Source organism: Mobula birostris, chromosome 3 (genome assembly GCF_030028105.1).
Source record: "Mobula birostris isolate sMobBir1 chromosome 3, sMobBir1.hap1, whole genome shotgun sequence".
Lineage (NCBI taxonomy): Eukaryota > Metazoa > Chordata > Chondrichthyes > Myliobatiformes > Myliobatidae > Mobula > Mobula birostris.
Window position 1 is genome coordinate 66,886,556 of NC_092372.1, and position 22,481 is coordinate 66,909,036.

General features: G+C 39.3%; 1 protein-coding gene across 6 annotated transcripts in view; it reads left to right on the plus strand.

The window, feature by feature from the left end:
- atp8a1 (ATPase phospholipid transporting 8A1) overlaps positions 1 to 22,481 on the plus strand; it is a 363,676-nt gene that overhangs the window by 188,493 nt on the left and 152,702 nt on the right. For all 6 annotated transcript variants that reach the window (XM_072252785.1, XM_072252787.1, XM_072252786.1 and 3 more), the window contains 5 exons: positions 464 to 546; positions 3,792 to 3,841; positions 16,129 to 16,198; positions 18,256 to 18,340; positions 20,181 to 20,320. In XM_072252785.1, the coding sequence (XP_072108886.1) occupies positions 464 to 546; positions 3,792 to 3,841; positions 16,129 to 16,198; positions 18,256 to 18,340; positions 20,181 to 20,320 (428 nt within the window). The remainder of the gene's footprint in view (positions 1 to 463; positions 547 to 3,791; positions 3,842 to 16,128; positions 16,199 to 18,255; positions 18,341 to 20,180; positions 20,321 to 22,481) is intronic.

A 22,481-nucleotide genomic window follows, 5' to 3' on the forward strand; every position in this document is an offset into this window, starting at 1 on the left:
TTTAGAAATCAGCATATTTTAACATTCTATTGAAGATATTTTCAAAAACCTGTTATAGTGTGTAGCAATTTTTAACTTCATTATTTTTGTTCTGAGAAATGTTGTATGTCAACTGCATTAGAACATTTTTGACATTTTTAATATAAACAGTCCCTCAATTCTGCTTTGTGTGAAGTTCACTTCAGATGGCTTCTTGCTTCAAAATATACTGATCCAGTATTCTGGTAAGGTATTACTTTGATCTGTCCAAAGCAAATAAAGCAAATAAATTGCTTGTCTGGAGTATTTGCTTCACCTCACACAATACATTTTGGGTGTTGCTTGTATACAATATGGTTTGATATGGCATATATTTCATTTGAGGATGTAGAATTAAGTGATTTATGCATAAAGTTATTGGTTGTTGCATTATACAAGAAATTTTATAACACCATCATTTATTGACAATCACTTTATTTCGTAGATGAAGGAGCACTAGTAAGAGCAGCAAGACAATTGGGCTTTGTGTTCAGTGGGCGAACTCCAAATTCTGTCATTATAGAAGCTGTAAGTACATCACCATATATAATTTTTAAATCAAAATCTTAAACTTGAGGTTCCTTAGGTGGTGGAGGAGGGTGGTGGTGTTCAGGGGTTCCAGGTTGGAAAGTCAAGGAAGTTCTGTTGATAATAAATACGGTCTTAAGAAAAATCTATTGGTCAGAAATGTGCAAAGCTTTTAGATATTTTAACATCTCAAGGATTGTGGGGGCATTTTTGTTCTGAATTGCAAACTCTCCAGCTGTCAGCCCATTTTAGAGCCGTGGTTGAGATTTTTCATACCTTGTGCTGGTGCAAGATACTGTCATTGTCATGGGCTCAAGGCATTGCACGATTGTTTATCTGACCTGCAGATATCTTAAATTATCCTGATACCACTAGGTAAATAAAAATATTTTTTATTGAATAGTTATTTCTTAAGGCAGTATGATGAAACAGTTATTGGCTGATATGACTATTTAGGGAGCTGGGGTGATACGAAATTGCAGTAATTAAACTTTGTTCACAAATGTTATACTCGACCTCTTACTCCATTGAATTTGTCATTTTGGTGCAAGTTATGTTACCATTTCCAAACCTCACTGGTATTGCAGTTTGGATATTGTTTACATTTGTTACACTTAAGTAACAGGAGCGGTACCGTAAATTGCAGATAATCCACTCTCCGACTCTTCAGTAATCTCAAAGATTTAGCATCTGGTTCAAGCATCTATGTTCTCTAAATTGAGCAGGTTCGCTGAAAAAAAAATTACAGCACTGTGTGACATTTCTTAAAAAAGTAAATTTTAAGTGTGTTGGGGTATTATGAAGAATAATATGTAATGGTCCGGAAAATTTGTCCACCTATACCACCAGTTCTGAGCTTATTTGATTACCAAAATTTTACAGGTAATTCAGTATTTTACTTTAAATAATATTCACCCTTACAGAACATAGAAAAGCTCAGCAAAGAACAGGTTGTAACAGACAAACTAATTAAATTTGTAATCAAATGTCCAACTAACGTAAGCCCCTTTGGCTGTACAATGTCCATATCCTTCCATTTCCTGCATATTCAAATGCCCATCTAAGAGCCTCGAAATGCCTCAATTATATTTGCCCTTATCACCACTCCAGGCAGTGCACTCCTGGTACCCACCACCTTGTACTTAAAAAATAAAAACTTATCCTCTCTTCTCCTTTGAATTTACCCCCTCTCACCTTAAATGGACGTACTCTGGTGTTAGACATTTCAGTCTAGCAAAAAGATACTGGCTACCTTGATCAGTCTCCCCTTAGCCTCCCTGCTCTAGAGAAAGCAACCCAAGTTAGTTCAACCTCCTCTTATAGCACTTGTCCTCTATTCTAGGCAGCATCCTGGTAAATTTCTTCTGCACCCTCCCCACAGGTACAATGTCCTCTCTACAATGAAGCAAGCAGAATTGAATCCAGTACTCCAGATGCTTCCTAAATTGAGTTTTATGAAGCTACAACGTAACTCCCCAATACTTTAGCATAATTATTTCACTAGTAAAGGCAGACATGCCATTTGCCACCTTTGCCACCCTTTTAACCTGTAGCCACTTACAATGAGCTATGGCTTGAACCCCAAGTTCCCACTGTATATCAAACCTGTAATGGCCTTACCATTAACAGTATACTGTCCCTTTGCATTTGGCCTCCCAAAGTATAATATTTCACATTTGGCCACATTAATCTCTCTCTGCAATTTTTCTGCCCGTATTTGCAGCTGATCTATATGCTGCTGTATCCTTTACCAGTCTTCTACGCTAAAAAGAGCACTGCCAATGTTCATACACATATCCTGCAAACTTACTAACATCCACCCCCCAATCTACATTTTTACATCAAGGTCATTTATGTATAATCACAAACAGCACAGGCACCAGTACAAACCCCTGTGGAATGACAATAATCACAAACCTCCAGACAGAATAAGTCCCATGGACCAATACCCTCTAACTGCTATGGGCAAGCCATTTCTGAATACAAATGGCCAATTCATCTTGGATCCCATGCGTCTTAATCTTCTGGATAAGCCTCCTATGAGGGGCCTTGTCAGACACCTCCATGTAGACAAATCCACTGCTCTACACTCATCAATACCTTTGTCACCACCTCAGAAAACTCAATCGTTAGTAGATCATAACTTGCCCCTTACAAAGCCACGCTAACTGTCCCTGTTTTTTTCCAAATGCGCTATCAATTCTATACCTAACAATCCTCCCTGATTTACTGGTCTGTAGTTTCCAGGATTATCCCTGTTTCCCTTCTTGAATAATGGAGAAACATTAGCTACTCGCCAGTACTCCAAGATCTTGTCTGTGGCTTGAGAGGACATGAAGATTTTGGTCAAAGTCCCAGCAATCTCACATCTTCCACCTCTCAGCAACCTCGGGTACATCCCATCAGCCCTGGGGAGTTATCCACCTTTAATGTTCTTTAAGAGATCCAATACTGCCACTTTTCTCAAAAAGTCCTCGCAAATTAGCGTGCTCTACTCTGATCTCCCTATCCTCCACATCCTTCTCCATGGTAAAGACTGATGCAAAGTACTCATTTAAGACCTCAACCACATCCTCTGCCTCCAAGCACATGTTACTTCCCTCGTCCTTGAGTGGTGGTACAAATCCTGAGATGTCATCGTATTCTTGATATACGTATAGAATGCCTTGGAAATCTCTTTAATCCTACTTGCCAAGAACTTTCGATGGCCCTTCTTGGCCCAAACATCTTGAGTTATTTTCTGGATTCTTTATAATTCCTAAGGGCTTTGTTTGAATTTACTCTTCCTAATCTGTACATATCCTTCCTTTACCTTGATTAAATTGACCACCTGTCTCAACCTTCAAGGTCCCCTTGCCTTGCTGCCCTTGGCCTTTCTCATTACTGGAATACACCTGCCTTGTACTCTGTGCATTTGGCCTTTAAACGCCCTCCACAAGTCAAATGTGGACTTGCTCAAAAACAGCTGTTCCTAATGAACTCTCCCTAGTTCCTGCCTTGGGCGAAACCTCAGTTATGATGTTGTACTTTATGGTTGATCATCTAAAAAGAAAACATCATTTCACTTGAACATTTACTAGACCTACATAAAACTAATCAAAACCCCTTTCCTTTTATTCTATTTCATCAGTTAAGTTACTGTCTATCTCTTCACTTGTGCAACTGAGGTTCAAAGAGACATAACTGAAGTGCAGATCAATTAGATTAATTTTGATTTCTTCATAAGTCTTTTTTCTATTTTATAGCTTGGACAAGAAGAAAAATATGAACTGCTTCATGTTCTTGAGTTTACAAGGTAATGGTTCTTCAAGTTATGTTAAACAAATTGATTTCCTGTGGCAATGCAGTGAACGTGTTTACTCTTTTCTCAAATAACTTCAGTGATGCATTTCCTCTTTGGATGTGGGCATGCTGGAGCAAGAGCATTTATTGCCCTTCCCTAATTGTTCTCAAGATGATGGGTGAGCTTAGTTTTTGAATCACTGCCATCCTCGTTGTAAAAACACTCTGCAGTGCTGTTAATTCAGAATCAGAATCAAGTTTAATATCACCAGCATGTCATGAAATTTGTTAACTTTGCGGCAGCCGTACAATGCATATTAAATATAGAGAAAAAACTGAATTACAGTAAGTATATCTATGTATATTATATAGTTAAATTATCTGAATCAGGTTTATTATCACCGGCATGTGTCGTGAAATTTGTTAACTTAGCAGCAGCAGTTCAATGCAATACATAATATAGAAGAAAAAAATAATACTAATAACAAAAAGTAAGTAAGTCAATTACATTATACATATGTTGAATAGATTAAAAATCATGCAAAAACAGAAATAATACATATTAAAAATGTAAGGTAGTGTTCATGGGTTCAATGCCCATTTAGGAATCGGATGGCAGAGGGGAAGAAACTGTTAAATAAATAGTACAAAAACAAATTTAAAAAAAAAAGTAATGTGATAGTGTTCACGGGTTCAATGGTCATTTAGAAATCGAATGGCAGAGGGGATAAAGCTGTTCCTGTATCACTGAGTGTGTGATCAAGGAATTTGATCTAGCAACAATGGATTAATAAGACCATAAGATTATAGGAGGGGAATTAGGACATTTAGCCCATCGAGTCTGCTCCACAATTTCATCATGGCTGATCTAATTTTCATCTCAGCCCAAATCTCCTGCCTTCCCCCTGTATCCCTTCATGCCCTGATCAATCAAGAATCTATCAAACTCTGCCTTAAATATACATAAAGGCTTGACCTCCACAGCTGCCTGTGGCAATGAATTGCACAGATTTACTACTCTCTGGCTAAAGAGATTCCTCCTCATCTCCATTCTAAAAGGGCACCCCTCTATTCTGAGGCTGTGTCCTCTTGTCTTAGGCTCTCCCACCATAGGAGACAGCCTCTTCACATTCATTCTGTCGAGGGTTTTCACCATTCAATAGGTTTCAATGAGATCATCCCTCATTCTTCTGAGTTCCAGTGAATACAGACCCAAAACTATCAAATGCTCTTCATATGACAAGCCATTCAATTCTGGAATCATTTTCATGAACCTCCTTTGAACCCTCTCCAGTTTCAGCACATCCTTTCTCAGAGAAGAGGCCCAAAACTGCTCACAGTACTCCAAGTGAGGCCTCACCAATGTTTTATGAAGTCTCAACATTACATCCTTGCATTTATGTTCAAGTCCTCTTGAAATAAATGCTAATACTGCATTTGCCTTCCTCACCACAGACTCAAACTACAAATTAAACTTTAGGGAATCCTGCACACCAACTCCCAAGTCCCTTTAATACTTCCAACTTGTCGACTATACAAATATAGAAAATATAGAAACTTGAACATATTGGTGGTGTTATGCAGCTTTTGCCCTGGTTGCTGGAGATTGTGAATTTTGGAGCAGTTTCAGTGAAACTTTTCTTTTTACGGGGTGGGGGTGGGTTTGATGTTTCTCTCCAAATGACCTTAATGTTTTTTCTTTGTTTCATGACTATCTGGAGAATACAAATTTCAGAGTTATATATGGATACACGCTTTGGTAAAAAATGAAACTTTGAAACCTTAGACGTCATATAAATGGGGCAAATTGCAGCTGTAATGCAAGAGAAGTGACAGAGCCAATTTATGAGTTTCTTCTGTTTCCTGATTGTTTTCTCTTTCCATAACTTGCTTGTTTATTACTTTCTCTGTCATTTCAGCCACCCTTCATTTCATCAGACAGCTTTCTTGTCGCTTATGAGTAGAATTAGAAACACTCTTCTGATACACTGCGATCATTTCTGATTTGTTTCTTTCGAATACTTGACCACTTACTCATATGCTACAGATTTAATTTAACAAACATGGCAAATTGCAAACTGAATCATTTGAAGAGTTGGTTTTCTCTCTCACAGTGATGTACTTATAAATCACAATTTCCGGTATAAATTGATGTTTTGTTCTATAAAATTATTGCAGGAAATTTTTTCAAATGTATTCTTAGTTTTCTTTAATTGAAGGTGTTCTTATAAGGCTAGGAAACAGCTGGTACCAAAATTAGGTGCACTCTATATTTCCTTCTCCGAATGACACCATGGCCATAGGATGGCCATCTAAATTTCATTCTCCATTCTTCAGGGAACAATCTGGTTACTGCAGTTGTCTTTTAATGCTTACAGATTAATCAAAGGTAAAAATAAATACTGTTTTACCTGTGTATGAACGTTACATTGTAAAATTGCAGCTACTGTGGTGTGATGCCCTTAATATTGAAACTGGTAGTTACTGTCACCAGGTGCTGGTCAGTGCAGGGAAGGCAGAGGCCAAGGTCAGGAAAGTCAAGTATTTTTAGGAGGAGTGTTGTTCGAGCTGAAGAACAGTGAATGACCAATGTATGATCCTCTGTTTGCACCTGAAGCACAAGTGCACAGTTATTTTCCCGAATAATTCAGTAATTCATGTTAACCATATTCTTTCTTGTACTTTATACACTCCAGTACTGAATACTTGGATTACAAGCAGAAGTTTCTGCAACGTCATTTCTAAATCTGCAGTTTGCTGGTTTAGACAAGTATTAGCTTCTGAGCTACCAGCTCAAGAGTAATTTCAGAAAGACCAAGTAGAAACAACAGCAGTCCCCTTCTGGTAGTCCAGAGCTGTTTTCATTGTGACATCACAGGGTGTTCTCTACTGGAGCAAAAACTTGCACTCATGTCTGATTGCAGCATGTTTTATTGTTGTGGAATAAAGACTTGGTGTGGTTTCACAGACACAAGGACAGAAGGTCCAATAATCAGTCATTCTGCATTTACTTGACATGCTACCTTGGCAGTTTGTTTGCTTTTTGATTCTGTACAGCGAGAGCTCAGGGAAACCAGCATCAAATTCCCTGTATGTGTCCACATACTTGGGAAGCGTTTGTGGGGTGGGTGAAATATATGGCCAAATGATGGGATAAAGGTGTTCCCTCCACTCTGTTGATTGGGAAGCATCAGGATGCATCCTAGAGCTCTACGTTGTGGATACGTTAGGGTGCCAGTGTTAAGCAAGCCGGAGCAAAGGCTTTCTTATTTACGTTTTCCACATGTTCACCTCACAACACCTGAAATGTACACCAACACCTTCGATCAAAACCCTACAAATTCAAATTCTTGTATGAGGCGAGTGCCTCCGTTGGGCAAAGTTGACCATGGATATTTGCATCCTAGCTGTCAAGATATGCAAACTCAGGGAGTACGATATAGAGAGCAAACTATTGCCTGTGTAGCAAGCTCCCCCTCTCCACAATGAACTTAAAGGATCGGTAGAGAGCGTTATAGTTTGGTACTAGCAGCATTGCGGGAGTTGCCAGTCAGCAGTGAAATCAATGTATGACTGCCTTAGGAACTCCAACTCCGGACCTTTCCTCAGGCTTGACACCCGAAGCCTTCACCATGAGTGGATATGGCCACAAGGCAGCAGAAGTTTGAGATGAGAGTTTTCCTTCCTCTAAGTGAACTGTTACTTTACTTTATACTTTATTGTCACCAAACAATTGATACTAGAATGTACAATCATCACAGTGATATTTGATTCTGTGCTTCGCGCTCCCTGGAGTACAAATCGATAGTAAATATTAAAAATTTAAATTATAAATCAGAAATAGAAAAGGGAAAGTAAGGTAGTGCAAAAAAACCGAGAGGCAGGTCGGGATAGTTGGAGGGTACGGCCCAGATCCGGGTCAGGATCCGTTCAGCAGTCTTATCACAGTTGGAAAGAAGCTGTTCCCAAATCTGGCCATACGAGTCTTCAAGCTCCTGAGCCTTTTCCCGGAGGGAAGAGGGACGAAAGGTGTGTTGGCTGGGTGGGTTGTGTCCTTGATTATCCTGGCAGTACTGCTCCGACAGCGTGCAGTGTAAAGTGAGCCCAAGGATGGAAGATCGGTTTGTGTGATGTGCTGTGCCGTGTTCACAATCTTCTGCAGCTTCTTCCGGTCTTGGACAGGACAACTTCCATACCAGGTTCTGATGCACCCTAGAAGAATGCTTTCTACGGTGCATCTATAAAAATTAGTGAGGGTTTTAGGGGACAGGCCAAATTTCTTTAGCTTTCTCAGGACACAGCTGCTAACCACAGCTGTTGAGCCCCATCTGCTCAAGGCAACTGTTTTTAAGGTGCTAGTAACTGCTTTTGCCCCTTCTCCTGTCAGTAGAAACGGTTCCGCAGGATTTGGTAGCTAAGCCATATGGAAAGCCAGGAGCAGGACTTGGTTGTCAGAGGCTATTTGAGGCACACACAATAGGGAGCATTTAATAGGTAGTGAGAGCTTGTTCCCATTACCACCCCCCCCCCCCCCACCCCGGCTATAATAACCTTAAGGAACCAAAGTTCTTGTATACCTATTGGTCAAATGGGGTGAACTTAAATGAAAGCAATGTATTATCTGAGGAATCCTGAAAGAAAAACAAATTACGTAATTTTGCAACAGTATTTTTAAACTTAACCACAAAGGGAACCTAATGAGTGAATGGTTTAATGCATCTCTCAAATAAGTTTCACTCATCATCCAGTATCCTGTCAAAACTAATCAAGAATGTTTTAGGGATAATGTCTTGCAAATATGGAAGGAGGAAATGAATATGTAGTCATTTGTAAAAGCTTGCTGAAGTTAAAATACTCCCCTTCTGCAAACCTTGATTTGGTCTCTGGAACAAATTCAATCTAGAAAGTTTTTTTGCTCTGTTCACCTAATTAATTAAAATTTGGTCTCGATCACATTGATCTGATATTGGGCATTCAAAACAAAACAAGCTTGTTTTGGTTGTACTGTTCCCTGTTGTCTAGATCTCAGCTCCTTGAGCTAGGGAAACACTAAAGAAAGTTTCAGTTATTTGGTTCATGTGACTTCTGCCTTGACTAAAAGTCCACAACCTTTCTCTTCCACTTTGCCTGGATCCAGTCACCTAATATATTTCAAGAATTATGTGATCCTCAAGTAAACCAAGAGCCATTCAGTAGTACCTAAGCTCTCAGCCCCAAATAATTTAATCATCAGCAGGTTGTTTAACAATACTAGAGTACCAATCCCATATGCTAATAAAATTCTAGACTAACCGACATATATAAATATACATATGGTTTGAAATACAACTAGCCTGAAGTTTGAAAATAACAATTTTTGAGAAAGTTCAGTTGAAATTCTTCCTCGGTAACTATAAATCTATAAAATCTGAGGGAATACACTCTGCTTCTGAAATTTGTTTCCATTTAAGTTGCCAAAGATGTAAAGTTACTGATGCTCCAGAACTGAACTCCCTTTGATTTAATTAATGTGCATTTCTTCCACATATAACACATCTCAATCAGCTACCCATTTATAGTTGATGTGATAACGTATTTACCTTTATACTCTGAATTAGAAAGCATGCAAAAAATAGTGCTAATCCTTCTGCAATGAACCAAATTAGATCTCAATAATTGGAGAAATAGAATTTGTAATTGGTTGGAAGCTGCAATAAGACTATCCCTTTTTAAAGTCATTAGAGATAAATTTGACAACATAGGGCAGAGGGTAGTAAACTTTTCCCCATAGCAAGTGTGTAACCAGAAGGCATAGACGTAATGAGCAACGTATAATCTGCTGGAGGAAGTCAGCGGCACCGGCAGCATCACTTGGAAGAAAGAATTGACTGATGCTTCATCAGGCTGAGAGTTAAGGGAAGAGACAGGCAGCATGTAGAAGAGAAAGGGATTGGTGAGAAGGGACAGTGAGGCGACTGGATTGAGGGAGGATGCAAGATGACAGGCAGATAGTGACGTGTGGGCAGGCTGAGGGGGCTGGAGCTGGAAAGCTGTGGCAGGTGAATCATAAATGGAGGCAGACAGAAGAAAAAGAAACAATGGGAGGGGAGTATATAGATAGAAGACATTCTGGAGGGAGATAAGCAGGAAGGAACACCAGTCCTGCATTCTATTCAATAAAGGAGGTGAAAAAGAGAGCTTTCAGAAGAAACTGGATGAAAACCAGTTGGAAAAATGTGGGAGGTGGGGAAAGAGTGGGAGAGAGTGCAGGCTGTGTATGAAGTTAGTGGATGGAGGAGGGAGAAGAGGACATGGTTGGCATAAGGGAGGCGGGGGTGAGTGGGAAGAGGGACAAAATTGGAGGAGTAGGGGGTAAAGAGGGGGAAAAAGAAAAAAATGGGGGTTATCTAAACTTGGTAAACTCTATACTCATGCCATTGGATTGCAGACCACCCAGGCTTCAAACTCCAGCCCTGTTCACATCCCCTACATGGCACTATGTGCCTGTCACCTTGCACCCCTCCTCAGTACTTCAATCACCTCAGAGTCCTTACTCGCCATTGCCCTTCTCTCTGTGCTGGCCATTTCACCTCACCAGTCTCAGTCCCGATGCAGTGCTCAGCCCAAAAAGTTGCCAGTTTCTTTCTTCACAGTGACATTGCTCGACCAGCTGAGTTCTTCTAGCCGATTGTGTTCCCTCAGATTCCACCCCCTGCAGACCTTGTGTCAGCATAAGTGTAGGATGAGGAGTAAGAAGTTTAGAAGGGATATAACAATTTCCTTTACCTAAAAGGTGGAGTCTGGAATGAATTGACTGAGAGAAAGCTGGTGGCCGAGACTTTCGTGCTGCTTAAGAAGTATCCTGATAAATACTAAATTTACAAGGCATAGAAGACTATGCACCAAATGCTGTTAAATGGGATTAATGTAGGTGGGTACCTGATGGTTGTCATGCACAGAGTGGATAAAGGGCTCGTTTCTGAGCTGTGTTATTCTAATGATCTGGTGTTTGAATATGTACTACAATTAAATATGAAACCTAGCTGTTGCTCCAAGACTGTTCCACTGTTCACTTTCCATCAGCAAATCATTTAGACTTCAGTCAGTTCGCTGCCATGATCTTCAGATAATTATTGTCTAGTTGCTCATTAAACACAGAAGAAAAATTTAATAGTTCTGTTGTTGCTGACCAGAAACTAAGCAGTTTTGATCATCTTGTGTCCCAGTACAATCATGGGACTCATTTGCGGAATGATTTTTCACAAAGAGCCTTATAACATCATTTTTAAAACACATACTGAAGTCTGTTAAAAGATGATTAGCAATATTTTTATTGTAGAGATTGTCATAAATGTTCTATAAATGTCATTAGGGAAGGTGTTGACCTTGACCGTCTTTGACAGATTCAGATGTGAGATTGCTCACTAGGTGGATGCCTGTTCTTTGCAGTCCCTGCTTGCTATTTAAGTTGAACATGCAGCCAAACATGAAAGATTGAGCCTTCTGAAGACCTGTCAGAGGTTGCTGCTTTAATTTGCCGGTACTCACTGCATTACCCAATAGAAAACAGTTGGAACGGTTACAGGCACGATCATCCAACAGTCTTCCGACTTAGCCAGCACTGCAGAACCCCTCATTGACAATTGAGTGGCAGGGGGTGAGTCTGCATTTTGTGAGGAACAAGCAGGGTGCTGGTGCACCCCCCCCCCCCCCCCCCGCAGGCCTCCCTGTTGAAAGGCAGGAGGGTGGCACAAATAATACTGCTTCCTCTTCCCTCTAGTGACCGGAGTTCAGTTTTGACCTCCAGTGGTATGTTTGCTTGTTTTTCCCTACTCAATTAAGAATCTGGCTGCTGCCAAATTTTGAGGAGTTATGCCAGGACTACACTGGAAAGAAAAAATGTACTGCAGCTTGTTATCAGAAAATCAGGTTCATAATGAGGACAACAGCATAGAGCTTTTATTAAAAAAAACCATTTGATTATTACCAGAAAGCTATTCTAATTTCTAATTAGTGTATTTTCTTTGGTTTGTGTAGAAGAGCATAACCATATGCTTAGTATGAAGCTGTGCAGCATCTCTCTTTCGTCTAATCCACCCACACTTCTTCATTTCCCAGTACTGCAAAAGTACAACAGCCAGTTCCATTTGTGCATGGAAATTAAAACCAATATGATCCTCCTTAAGGGAGCTCTGCTACTTCAAATGGGCTAATTTTTGACATCAAAATTAACATTACAACCATTTTGCTCTTAAAAAAATTATTATTTGGATGTTATTTGGCTGTTTATCTTTTTTGCAAAAGCATCGACTTCTGAGTGGTGCAATACCCTCAAATAAAATGTTTAACTGCTCCAATAATGATTCTAATCTTGAAACTAATGATAATAATATTTGATATGATCTGATTCTTGGAATCAAGCAGCCAATGAATTGTAAGAATAAATGTAGTGAAGCAGTTAATTTTAATTTTATTCATCAACGCTAAACTCTTTAAATTTATCGTGTGTATAATTTTATGGAGACCACGTAACTAGCTCCTCAGTGATTATGCATCATGTCAAGTAACCAAAGATGATTTTGGTTCACAATAATGAATAAATTGATGACTTGACCATACACAATTTTAAATTGCTGGTTCATTTTCATTCCTGTAATCTGATAGGTTAATTTTCCCCCTGTAGTTATCATTTGGGTGATTGTTACCTGACTTGAAATGATTGGAGTTAACAGCAAAACAAAAATTCTTTTGGGCTTTGATTATGAAATTAATTTAAAGATTTTAGTTCATTTAGGACTTGGAGTGAAAACAGAATCATTGTTTAGGAATTAACAGTATTTGAGGGGAAGCGGTCATTGTTTATCTAAGATAGTAGAATCTTGCATTTATAGAAGTTAGAAGTTTTAGACTGTTAAAATAAAAAAAGGCAATTTAGCTCAGAGTCATGAATAGACTTTTTCACAAATCACAATCACAGGAAGAGAGGTAGACAAGCCTTGAGGCGAGTTCCAGAGTTCAGGGCCAAATGTATAGTTTTAGTTACAATGTGAATTTGGGTCACAAAAGGCAAATTTTGGGCACATGAGGATTGTAGGATCGGAACTGGTTACAGAGATTGGGGAGAGTAAAGTAGAAACTGAAACAAAGAAGAGAAACTCAAATTTTAAAAGCAAGGGAAATTGTATCCTCCCATGTAATCAACATTTCAAAGCTTAAACTTTTTACAAAAGTAACACAAGGGAGTGTCACACGTAGTGCCATTGCCTCACAGCTGCAGGGACTTGATCCATGTTTCTGATGCTATCTTTGTGGAGTTTGCATGTTGTCCCATGAACTCGTTGAGTTTCGCCTGGATACCTGTGTTTCCCCCAACCTCCCAGAGATGTGGGGCTACTAGGATGATTGGCAGGAAGATCAGTATAGTAAAGTAAGACTCGTGAAGGTTGATGGCAGGAGGATCAGGGTGGTATTAATGGATATGTGAGAAAGAATAGATCAAGGGAAATAAGTTTGCGGGCAAGTACTGTCAGGTTTGCTTTGAAAGCTGGCATAGACTCGATGGGCTGAATGGTTGTCTTTTGACTTGTAATGGGATTGGAGAAATTAAATCTTACCAACTTGCATTTGCTTGGATGGAAATCAAATTACATCTGTTTTTCCAGGTCAAATACATTAGATTTTATTGCATGGTTTATGATATTTCCGATTACAGCAAAACTGTTGCCTAACTCCTTCACCCTACTGGTGAAATCTGTTGTAAAGGCAGATATTTCATGATTCAAAAAATGGATAAGAGTGATCATTTATAACATGATTTGTGATAGCAAATGTAAAAATGTACATCATTGTGTAGAAATATCAGAGGGTTGTGTCAGAGGGTTGAAGTTCCACTAAATTTTTGAGCACACAAGTCACAGTCTACTCTTCCAGTGCAGGACTGAGGGTGATATATACTTGTAGATGCTGACTTCTAGAAGGATTGTTGAACAACAGCTCTGTCACTAACCCTTCATAGTGTACGTGAAACATCCTATCCTTATCAAAGATCTGTGGCAGTCTCCCTAATTTCCTACGTAAGATGCATCCATCATTTAACTGGCATATTTCATATTTCGCATAATAGATAATGAAGTTATTAATGGTATGGAATCTGACTGCTTTCCCATCAGTTCCATTTCCTTACTTGTCTCTCTTTTCACTGTTCTCTCCTTCTCACCCATTGATTCATCCACTCTACCCCAACCAATTCTCCTGCCACCCATTTATATGAGTGGCTATTTACAGTGGTCAGTGAGCCTACCAACAATTCTTTGGGCTGTGGTAATGCCAGTGCCCAGCAGGGGTAAAGGAAGAACATACAAATTCCACATAGGCAATACTCAAGGTTGAAATGCTGGTCTTTATCATAATGCCAAGTGTAAATTATCCGCGTCTCTTTTGTTATAGCAGGAGCTTGCATTTTGTTATTGTAAAATGTTTTGAAAGGTCCAAAGCTGTTAGATGTTGTGTAAATGCATGCCCTTAACTTTTATCTGAGATCTATTTTGGCGATTCCTTGTTTGGTTCACCAAAAAAACAATGATTGTTCGTTGGTAATAATAAAATACCCAACAGGCTGGTCAACGTTGGTGCAACAAGAGACAGATTTTCCATTGAGGCTGATGATGCTTGATGCTGTATTACATGTAAATTTTGCAGCAGCTTCAGATGAGATTAGATTTATTGTGAAATGTCAAAAGGCGCTGTCTGAATTAAATATTTCTGTTAACTTTGTGAAAATGACAGCTTGCTCACTTCCTCACCGACGTCATTAAATGCAACAAAGTGACTGTACTTGTGAAGGAGATGCAAATTAAGTGAAGCAGGTGCTAAATATTTACAAGCATAACCACCCTATTAATTGTATTATGCTAATGACTGGCAATCAATTTCTGTGGCATCAAAAATTAGCTATTACAAGTATTATAGTTTTGAAATGCCTTGGGAGACCTTGAAAACCAGATTTTAATTCTATTACTTTCTTTCCATCTCTAAGTCCAACCATTGCATTACTGTCTCTTTCTCTGCCCCTGATCTGACATTAAATCTTGGCGAGACCCGACGCAGACTGGGAGACCGCTTTGCTGAACATCTACGCTCTGTCTGCCAGAGAAAGCAGGATCTCCCAGTGGCCACACATTTTAATTCCACATCCCATTCCCATTCTGACATGTCTATCCACGGCCTCCTCTACTGTAAAGATGAAGCCACACTCAGGTTGGAGGAACAACACCTTATATTCCATCTGGGTAGCCTCCAACCTGATGGCATGAACATCGACTTCTCTAACTTCCGCTAAGGCCCCACCTCCCCCTCGTACCCCATCTGTTACTTATTTTTATGCACACATTCTTTCTCTCACTCTCCTTTTTCTCCCTCTGTCCCTCTGAATATACCTCTTGCCCATCCTCTGGGTTCCCCCCCCCTTGTCTTTCTTCCCGGACCTCCTGTCCCATGATCCTCTCGTATCCCCTTTTGCCTATCACCTGTCCAGCTCTTGGCTCCATCCCTCCCCCTCCTGTCTTCTCCTATCATTTTGGATCTCCCCCTCCCCGTCCAACTTTCATATCCCTTACTCACTCTTCCTTCAATTAGTCCTGACGAAGGGTCTCGGCCTGAAACGTCGACTGCACCTCTTCCTACAGATGCTGCCTGGCCTGCTGCGTTCACCAGCAACTTTGATGTGTGTTGATTAAATCTTACTACTTTGTTTGCCCTTGGTCCATTCATTGAGGAGATATCCTGTTTGCCCTTTCTGTGGCATTGATAGCTCTTGCATTCATCAACCTAGTGGTGAAGGGAATTTCAAGATGAATACCGAATTTATTTTGATTTAATTCTACTTCAAAGTGTAGTTGTAACTTGACAATTTGTAATTTATCCAGTCCGGAGGATATTTAGAATTGTTTTTGAGATATGGGATAAGGGGTGCATGTAGAAGATCATTGGATGGGTCATGGTAGGGACTGACTTAAATGTCACAGGAAAGTGGAAGACATATATTGAGTTGACAACATTCAGCAGCAATTAAGTATTCACAAATTGCCTGAGGAAAAAATGATCCAGAATTGTTCAGCACACTGTTGAAGACCATCAAGTGCCTTTAATGATATGTTCTTTGAGCCATAGAGGTAAATTTTTAACTGTTTAAGTGCTCCGGCACTATTATTTATTACAAGTTAATGGAACTTAGCCCCATTTTTCTTCAACAATTGAGTTAAGAGATTGGTTTTGCTGCCTGTTACTAGGAAGTAATCTTATTTGTGGCCTGTTCTTCTACAGCAACAGAAAACGAATGTCTGTGATTGTCCGTACACCGTCAGGAAAGCTGCGGCTTTACTGTAAAGGAGCAGTGAGTCTTCGCTAATCTTCATGTTGTTCTTTTAACCTTGAATTGCTGAAGTATTATTGTTTGATATCTTTATTCTGCTCTTGTGAAATGTAGCCATTGAATTCAAAATGAAATGTAATCTTTCACAGACTGCCTTCTGTACTATTTTATAAATCCATGCCAAATATTCTATACATTAGTTAAGCATAGAATGTTCCAGTCCATTTTTCATTCTGCAAAACAAAGTACACAATGTAAATGTATACCAATATATTTAATCAAAACTGTATTTTCAAACCTAGTTCAGATGAAATGTCTCAACCCAAATGGTCAACTGTCTATTTCCCTCAACAACTGTTGCCTGGCCCACTGAGTTCCTCCAGGATTTTGTACTTACCTCAATATTCCAGTATCCCTTGTCACCTTCACAAAATATTTCAGAAGAGGGTAATGACCTTTAGATATGTACAAAATCCATCTTGGATAGGAGTGAGAAGTGACAAATTATCAGTCAGAATATTTAAGGAAGGTTAGAAGCTTGTCATAGTCAAGAACTCGTGCAGAATTAGTTTTCACTTCTAAATGGGGCCATAACTGTGAGTTTGATGGTCAGCCTATCAGGAGCGCTGGTGTGGCAAACTATTTTAATCCTTTTTTTTTAACTGCGAATTACACCACTGATGTTTAGGGCAGCATTGAAGGTTCTCCATCTCTGGCAGTGTTGAGGGCTTCTTTCGTTATGTCAGTAGCTTCTTCTCAGTTTTCGCCACTGTCAGTCACGCAAGTCCCAGATGAAGATTCAGGAATACTGTCACACTCAGATGTAAAAGGATTCTTCATTGCTGTTTTTATAGCAATTTTGTTTTACCTGTCAGAGTTGTTTGCCCTGAGCTGAGCCCCCAAACCTGGAGGACCGGTGGACGACTCTTAGTCTGGCCTCTACCCTTTGACCTTTTTGACACGGGTGACCCTACCAAGAGCCCAAGCACAAAGCTCTGACTCCAACCGTCATAGCTTTCCAGATCATCGAGTCATGCAAGCCTCCAAGGGGGTTGTGGTCCTCTTAGAGGTGGTTGAATGAAGATTTATTAATGCTTCTGGCCAAATTGTCTTGGAGACCAATGAAAACTGCAATAAAAATCAAAACCACTCAGTAACCATCTTCAGGGAATAGATTCCAGCACGCATGCAGAAAGTGCAAGTGAGGATATGTGGATGGTTAGAGAAGGCCGGGGTGAAAGCCTGCAACATAGCAGTACCTGGTTTCCTTTGTGAGACCTGAAGGTGGCCTACAATGAAATTCTATTCCTGACTATAATAGAGCAATTCTAGAAGTGACCTATTCTGCTGTGGTGGGATAACTGAGGGAGCAGGAAGAAATAGATCGTGGAGTTTAGGCAAATTGTTGATCAGTTGCCGAGGAGTTATTCACTGTTTAGTTTGGTGGTGTTGAACTTGAAGATGTTATATAGGCTCTTCAGGAGTCAAAAATAAGACACAAATCTTAGGCTTACAGCCACTTTATTAGATGTTCATCATAGTACTGGTCAAACAGTGTCAGCATGTAACAGCAAGGAAGGTAAGAAAATCAAAGGCACAAAGCGCTTGTCCAGTGCTCAATATTTGTACTGGAAACCTGCTTCATCAGTGAGATAAGGGGATCTCCTTACAAGACAGTCAGTGGGAAAAGTATTTTGTGATGCACACTGCTAGACACTTCAGTGTTACAAACAAAGCAGTGCAGATATACAGAGCCACATATATCACACACTGAGCAGTTAGGGAAAAATGAGTGGCCGTACAGACATATAAGCTAGCATAACGAAAACTAAACCTACAAACAAACACTTCAGCCTGGACTCAAAAGCTTCAACAGGAGAAGCTCAGCAGTAATTTTCATCTCCTTTGTTGGAATAGGACTGCTACAAGCAATCATGTTCTATATCTATTGTAGTTCCCACTTATGAGCAGCTGTATCAGTTGTAACATTTCCCTAAAGGCCTGTATAATGATGTGGGGTGTGCAGTAGAGTAATAAACCATTTAGTGTTGGAATTTATTTTCGAATATATTTTGCAGGATACAGTTATTTATGAACGGTTGTCTGAGAGTTCACGTTACAAGGACATCACTTTGAAACACTTAGAGCAGTTTGCTACAGAAGGTTTGTATACGGCATCATGAATCAGTACTTTTTAATGAAAACCAATTTCTAAGTGATGGTCTGGCAGTTCTACTTGTGTGTTAGTGAAAGCTGAGTAGAATTCAAAAAATTTAAAGTTCAAAGTAAATTTATAATCCAAATACATGTATGCCAGCATGTTCAACTCTGAGATTCTGTTTCTTGCGGACATACACGTATTGTGTATGTCCGCAAGAAAATGTGTGAGCACGTGGCCAAGTGGTTAAGGCATTCGACTAGCGATCTGAAGGTCGTGAGTTCGAGCCCCAGCCAAAGCAGTGTGTTGTGTCCTTGAGCAAGGCACTTAATCACACAGTGCTCTGCAACGACACTGGTGCCAAGCTGTATGGGTCCTAATGCCCTTCCCTTGGACAACATCAGTGTCGTGGAGAGGGGAGATTTGCAGCATGGGCAATTGCCTGTTTTCCATACAATCTGGCCCAGGCCTGCGCCCGGGGGAGTGAAGACTTTCCAGGCGCAGATCCATGGTCTCGCAAGACATACACAGTAAATCCAAGAAACACAATAGAATCATGAAAGACCTCACCTAACAGGATGGACAGACAACCAATGTGCAAAAGACAACAAACTGCAAATACAAAAGGAAAAAAATAATAATAATTAATAAATAAGCAATAAATATCAAGAACATGAGATGAAGAGTCCTTGAAATTGAGTCCTTTGCTTGTGGGAACAGTTTAGTAATGGGGTGAGTGAAGTTATCAATATTGGTTCAAGAGCCTGATGGTTGAGGGGTAATAACTGTTCCTGAACCTGGTGGTGTGAGTTCTGAGGCTCGTGTACCTTCTTCCTAATGACAGCAATAAGAAGAGAGCATTGTCTGGGTGGTGGGGGTCCTTGATGATAGATGCTGCTTTCCTGTGACAGAGCTCCCTCTAGATGTGCTCGATGGTGAGGAGGGCTTTGCCCCTGATGGACTGGGCCTACCCACTACTTTTTGTAGGATTTTCAATTCAAGGGCATTGGTGTTTCCTTATTAGGCCGTGATGCGACCAATCAGTGTACTTTCTAACAGACATCTACAGAACTTTGTCAAAGATTTAGATGTCATGCCAAATCTTCACAAATGTCTAAGGAAGTAGAGGTGCTGCTCTGCTTTCTTTGCAATGGCACTTACGAATTAATTGATAGTGCCACTTCAAAACTTATTTGTGGTCAAAAGTAAATGTCTGTCTGACATTAAAGTTACTTGTATGGTGTGTCTGAAAGTTATGCTTGTATTGGCATTTCCCAGATTTCAGTTCTTTAATTTTTATTGCATATAAACTTCTCGTAAGATGTGTTAAACTTAATGTTATTAATGAGTCCTGGCAGTCTTGCATTGTGCTACATCTGTGTAAGATCCAGGGAACCGGTAGTACTGGTGCAGACTGTGGGATGAAAAACAACAAGCCTTAAGGCAGAGAAAGTGTAAAATTGCCTTGATTTGGAATAATGATGAAAGATCATGTACAAATATTCATCATGTGTTAATGTGTGGAATAGCAGATTCGGATATTCATGCTGTGGCTTCAGTTAAAGTTCTGCCAGTTGGCAATGTTTACTTGCTAAGAATTGTCACTTTTTTATATTGCCAGATTCATATTTAAACTCTATAATTATTCCAATTTACTGGTGACATTAAGTTTCAGAAGAGACGTGTTTATCTCCTGAGCTAAAGGGGACCTGAGAGGTAACTTTTTGACATAGAGGGTGGTGGGTATATCAAGTAAGCTGCCAGGGGAAGTGATCAAGTATGCTGAAGGATATTTAGTCATTTCAAGATAACTATAAAATGTAATGATGGTCTTTGCTTTTTCAGGATTGAGAACCTTGTGCTTTGCAGTTGCTGAAATTTCAGAGATGATGTACCAAGACTGGCTGGAAATATATCAACGGGCTTCCACTGCACTACAGAACAGGATACTCAAGCTTGAAGAAAGTTATGAACTGATCGAAAAAGTAAGCTTTTCGAGCAGAATTCAAATGCTGTGTATCATAAAGCAAATAACTTGTCAGTTAATTGTGTACCCAAACACAATGAGTAATTTTATCATTGCATTGTAGTTAGGGGTCACTATAATTATTGGGTAAAGCATTTTCTAAGAGCCCTGTTGTTGTTAGGGATGCCTGTGATCAGTGGCTGACTTGTGCAACCAAGCCTGAGCTTGGAGCATGCCGTACTATGTTGCTGTTTATGTGACAATATCTTTGAAGCTCAGTTAACTGTTGTTATTGATTATAACTTGCTGGATGTGTCTCAGATAATGTGTACTGCATATTTTTTGAAATTTATCAGTGCCAGCCTTAGTCAATCCACAGAAAGGAGCCTTTTGCTGTTATTCTTCCTCCCTCTGCCGATTACCTGATTGCACTTCTGTCTACGGAGATAGAACCTGGTGCCTTTCAGGTTGTCATCAGTGCTTGCTTTCCAAGGACTCCAGGGAGTGAGGGAGCAGAGCCAGCCAATCTCGAACAGCTGTAGCTATTCTCTAGGAAGTCATTGAAGTGCTTTGCAGATACTTGAAAATAGTTCCAAATAGTTTAAAACTTGTTTGAAATTCAGTTTCCCTTTCTGTGCTTTGGAAACTGGGAGAAAATTTGCTAGTCATACTACCTTGTTTTCTCATCCATAAACTACAGCACAGTAGTTAGTACAGATTTTGCACTGATGAAATCTGACATTTCTGTTTGCAAAAGCAAATCTATTTTCCACTTTGTTGCTCAAGCATTATTTATAGACATTACTGTGTCTTTGTTGGAAACTATTTCCTTCCCATCTGGCACCTGAAATTATAATGAGTGGAAAAAATCATTCTGTTGATCCCATTACTATAATCAATATGAAATCATTTTTGAATATCAGGAATGAGATTTTTCCAGATTTTGTAACTGAATAATCAAAGCAGGCTTTCATCACTGAAATGTCACAAAACAAATTATTAAAATAAAGTAAAAGTTAAATAATTAATAAAAGATTTACTTGCCTTTCCCTTTGTCTCATAGTCACTAGGGGCATGATGGGTGGTGAGTGGCTGATATCTGGCAGAGGAGTGTTAAGTGATACAGTAAATGTATTAGATCAAGTAAAAGATTAGAACTATATGATAGAGTAAAAATGCTGGGCTTCAACCTGTGAGCTTTTTGTTGCAAAAGTAACAAAAAGTGAGATAATATTCAAGTTGGTGGATGTTAAAATTGATTGGGTAATAATTAATTTCTGTCTGTAGTTCCTTGGAAAGAAAATTCCTTGTAGACTGCAGTGAAAAAGATTTGAGATGGGGCACAACTGGATAAGCATTTCAGTTATGAAATGCCACAGTTGTGCTCATAGCATATGTCACTGTTTGCTGAAAGTGGAGAATAATTTAAAGAAACATTTCAGAAATGTGCATTGAGTTTAACGTTCAGAAATGATGTTTGTTTATTAAATTGTGTGTTGTTCTATTTACCTTGACCCAATTCCCATTAAATTTGCCTTTTTATTACTGACATCGGGGAGGAGCTACAAGAGCTTGAAGACACTCACCCAACAATTTATTAACAGCTTCTACTCCACTGCCATCAGATTTCTGAATGGTCTATGAATACAACTTTGTTATTCCGTTTTTCTGCTATTCATTTCTTTTGTAATTATTGTAATTTTATGTCTGTGCTATACTGCTGCTATGCAGCAACGCATTTCATAACATGTCATAAACTGATTCTGATCCTGAATTTCCACTGCTGAATGAAATTTAAATCGCCTTTTTTTTTATTTCTAATCAGAACTGGATATAGGTAGATAAAGAATGTGATACCAGTGACAGTATAATTAACACCAGTGAGCTTTAGGCAAAAGTCTTTCTTCAAGATATTGAAATTTATGAAAGAATGAGTGCTGTTTTAAGCCAACTTGTGCCCAGGCTGTAACTCCCAGTTTAAACTCTTTTTCAAATACCAATGTGTTGAGTGAAACGGGTAATAATTTTACAACGTCAAAATCAAGTTTCATGTCATATGCATAAGTAATTGTTTTGCACAGATGCAATGGAAAACTTGTCCACAGCAGCATCACATGTACATAGCATCAGTTAAGCAGCATTCACAAGAAAGGTATACACATAAAATATATTCAATTTTT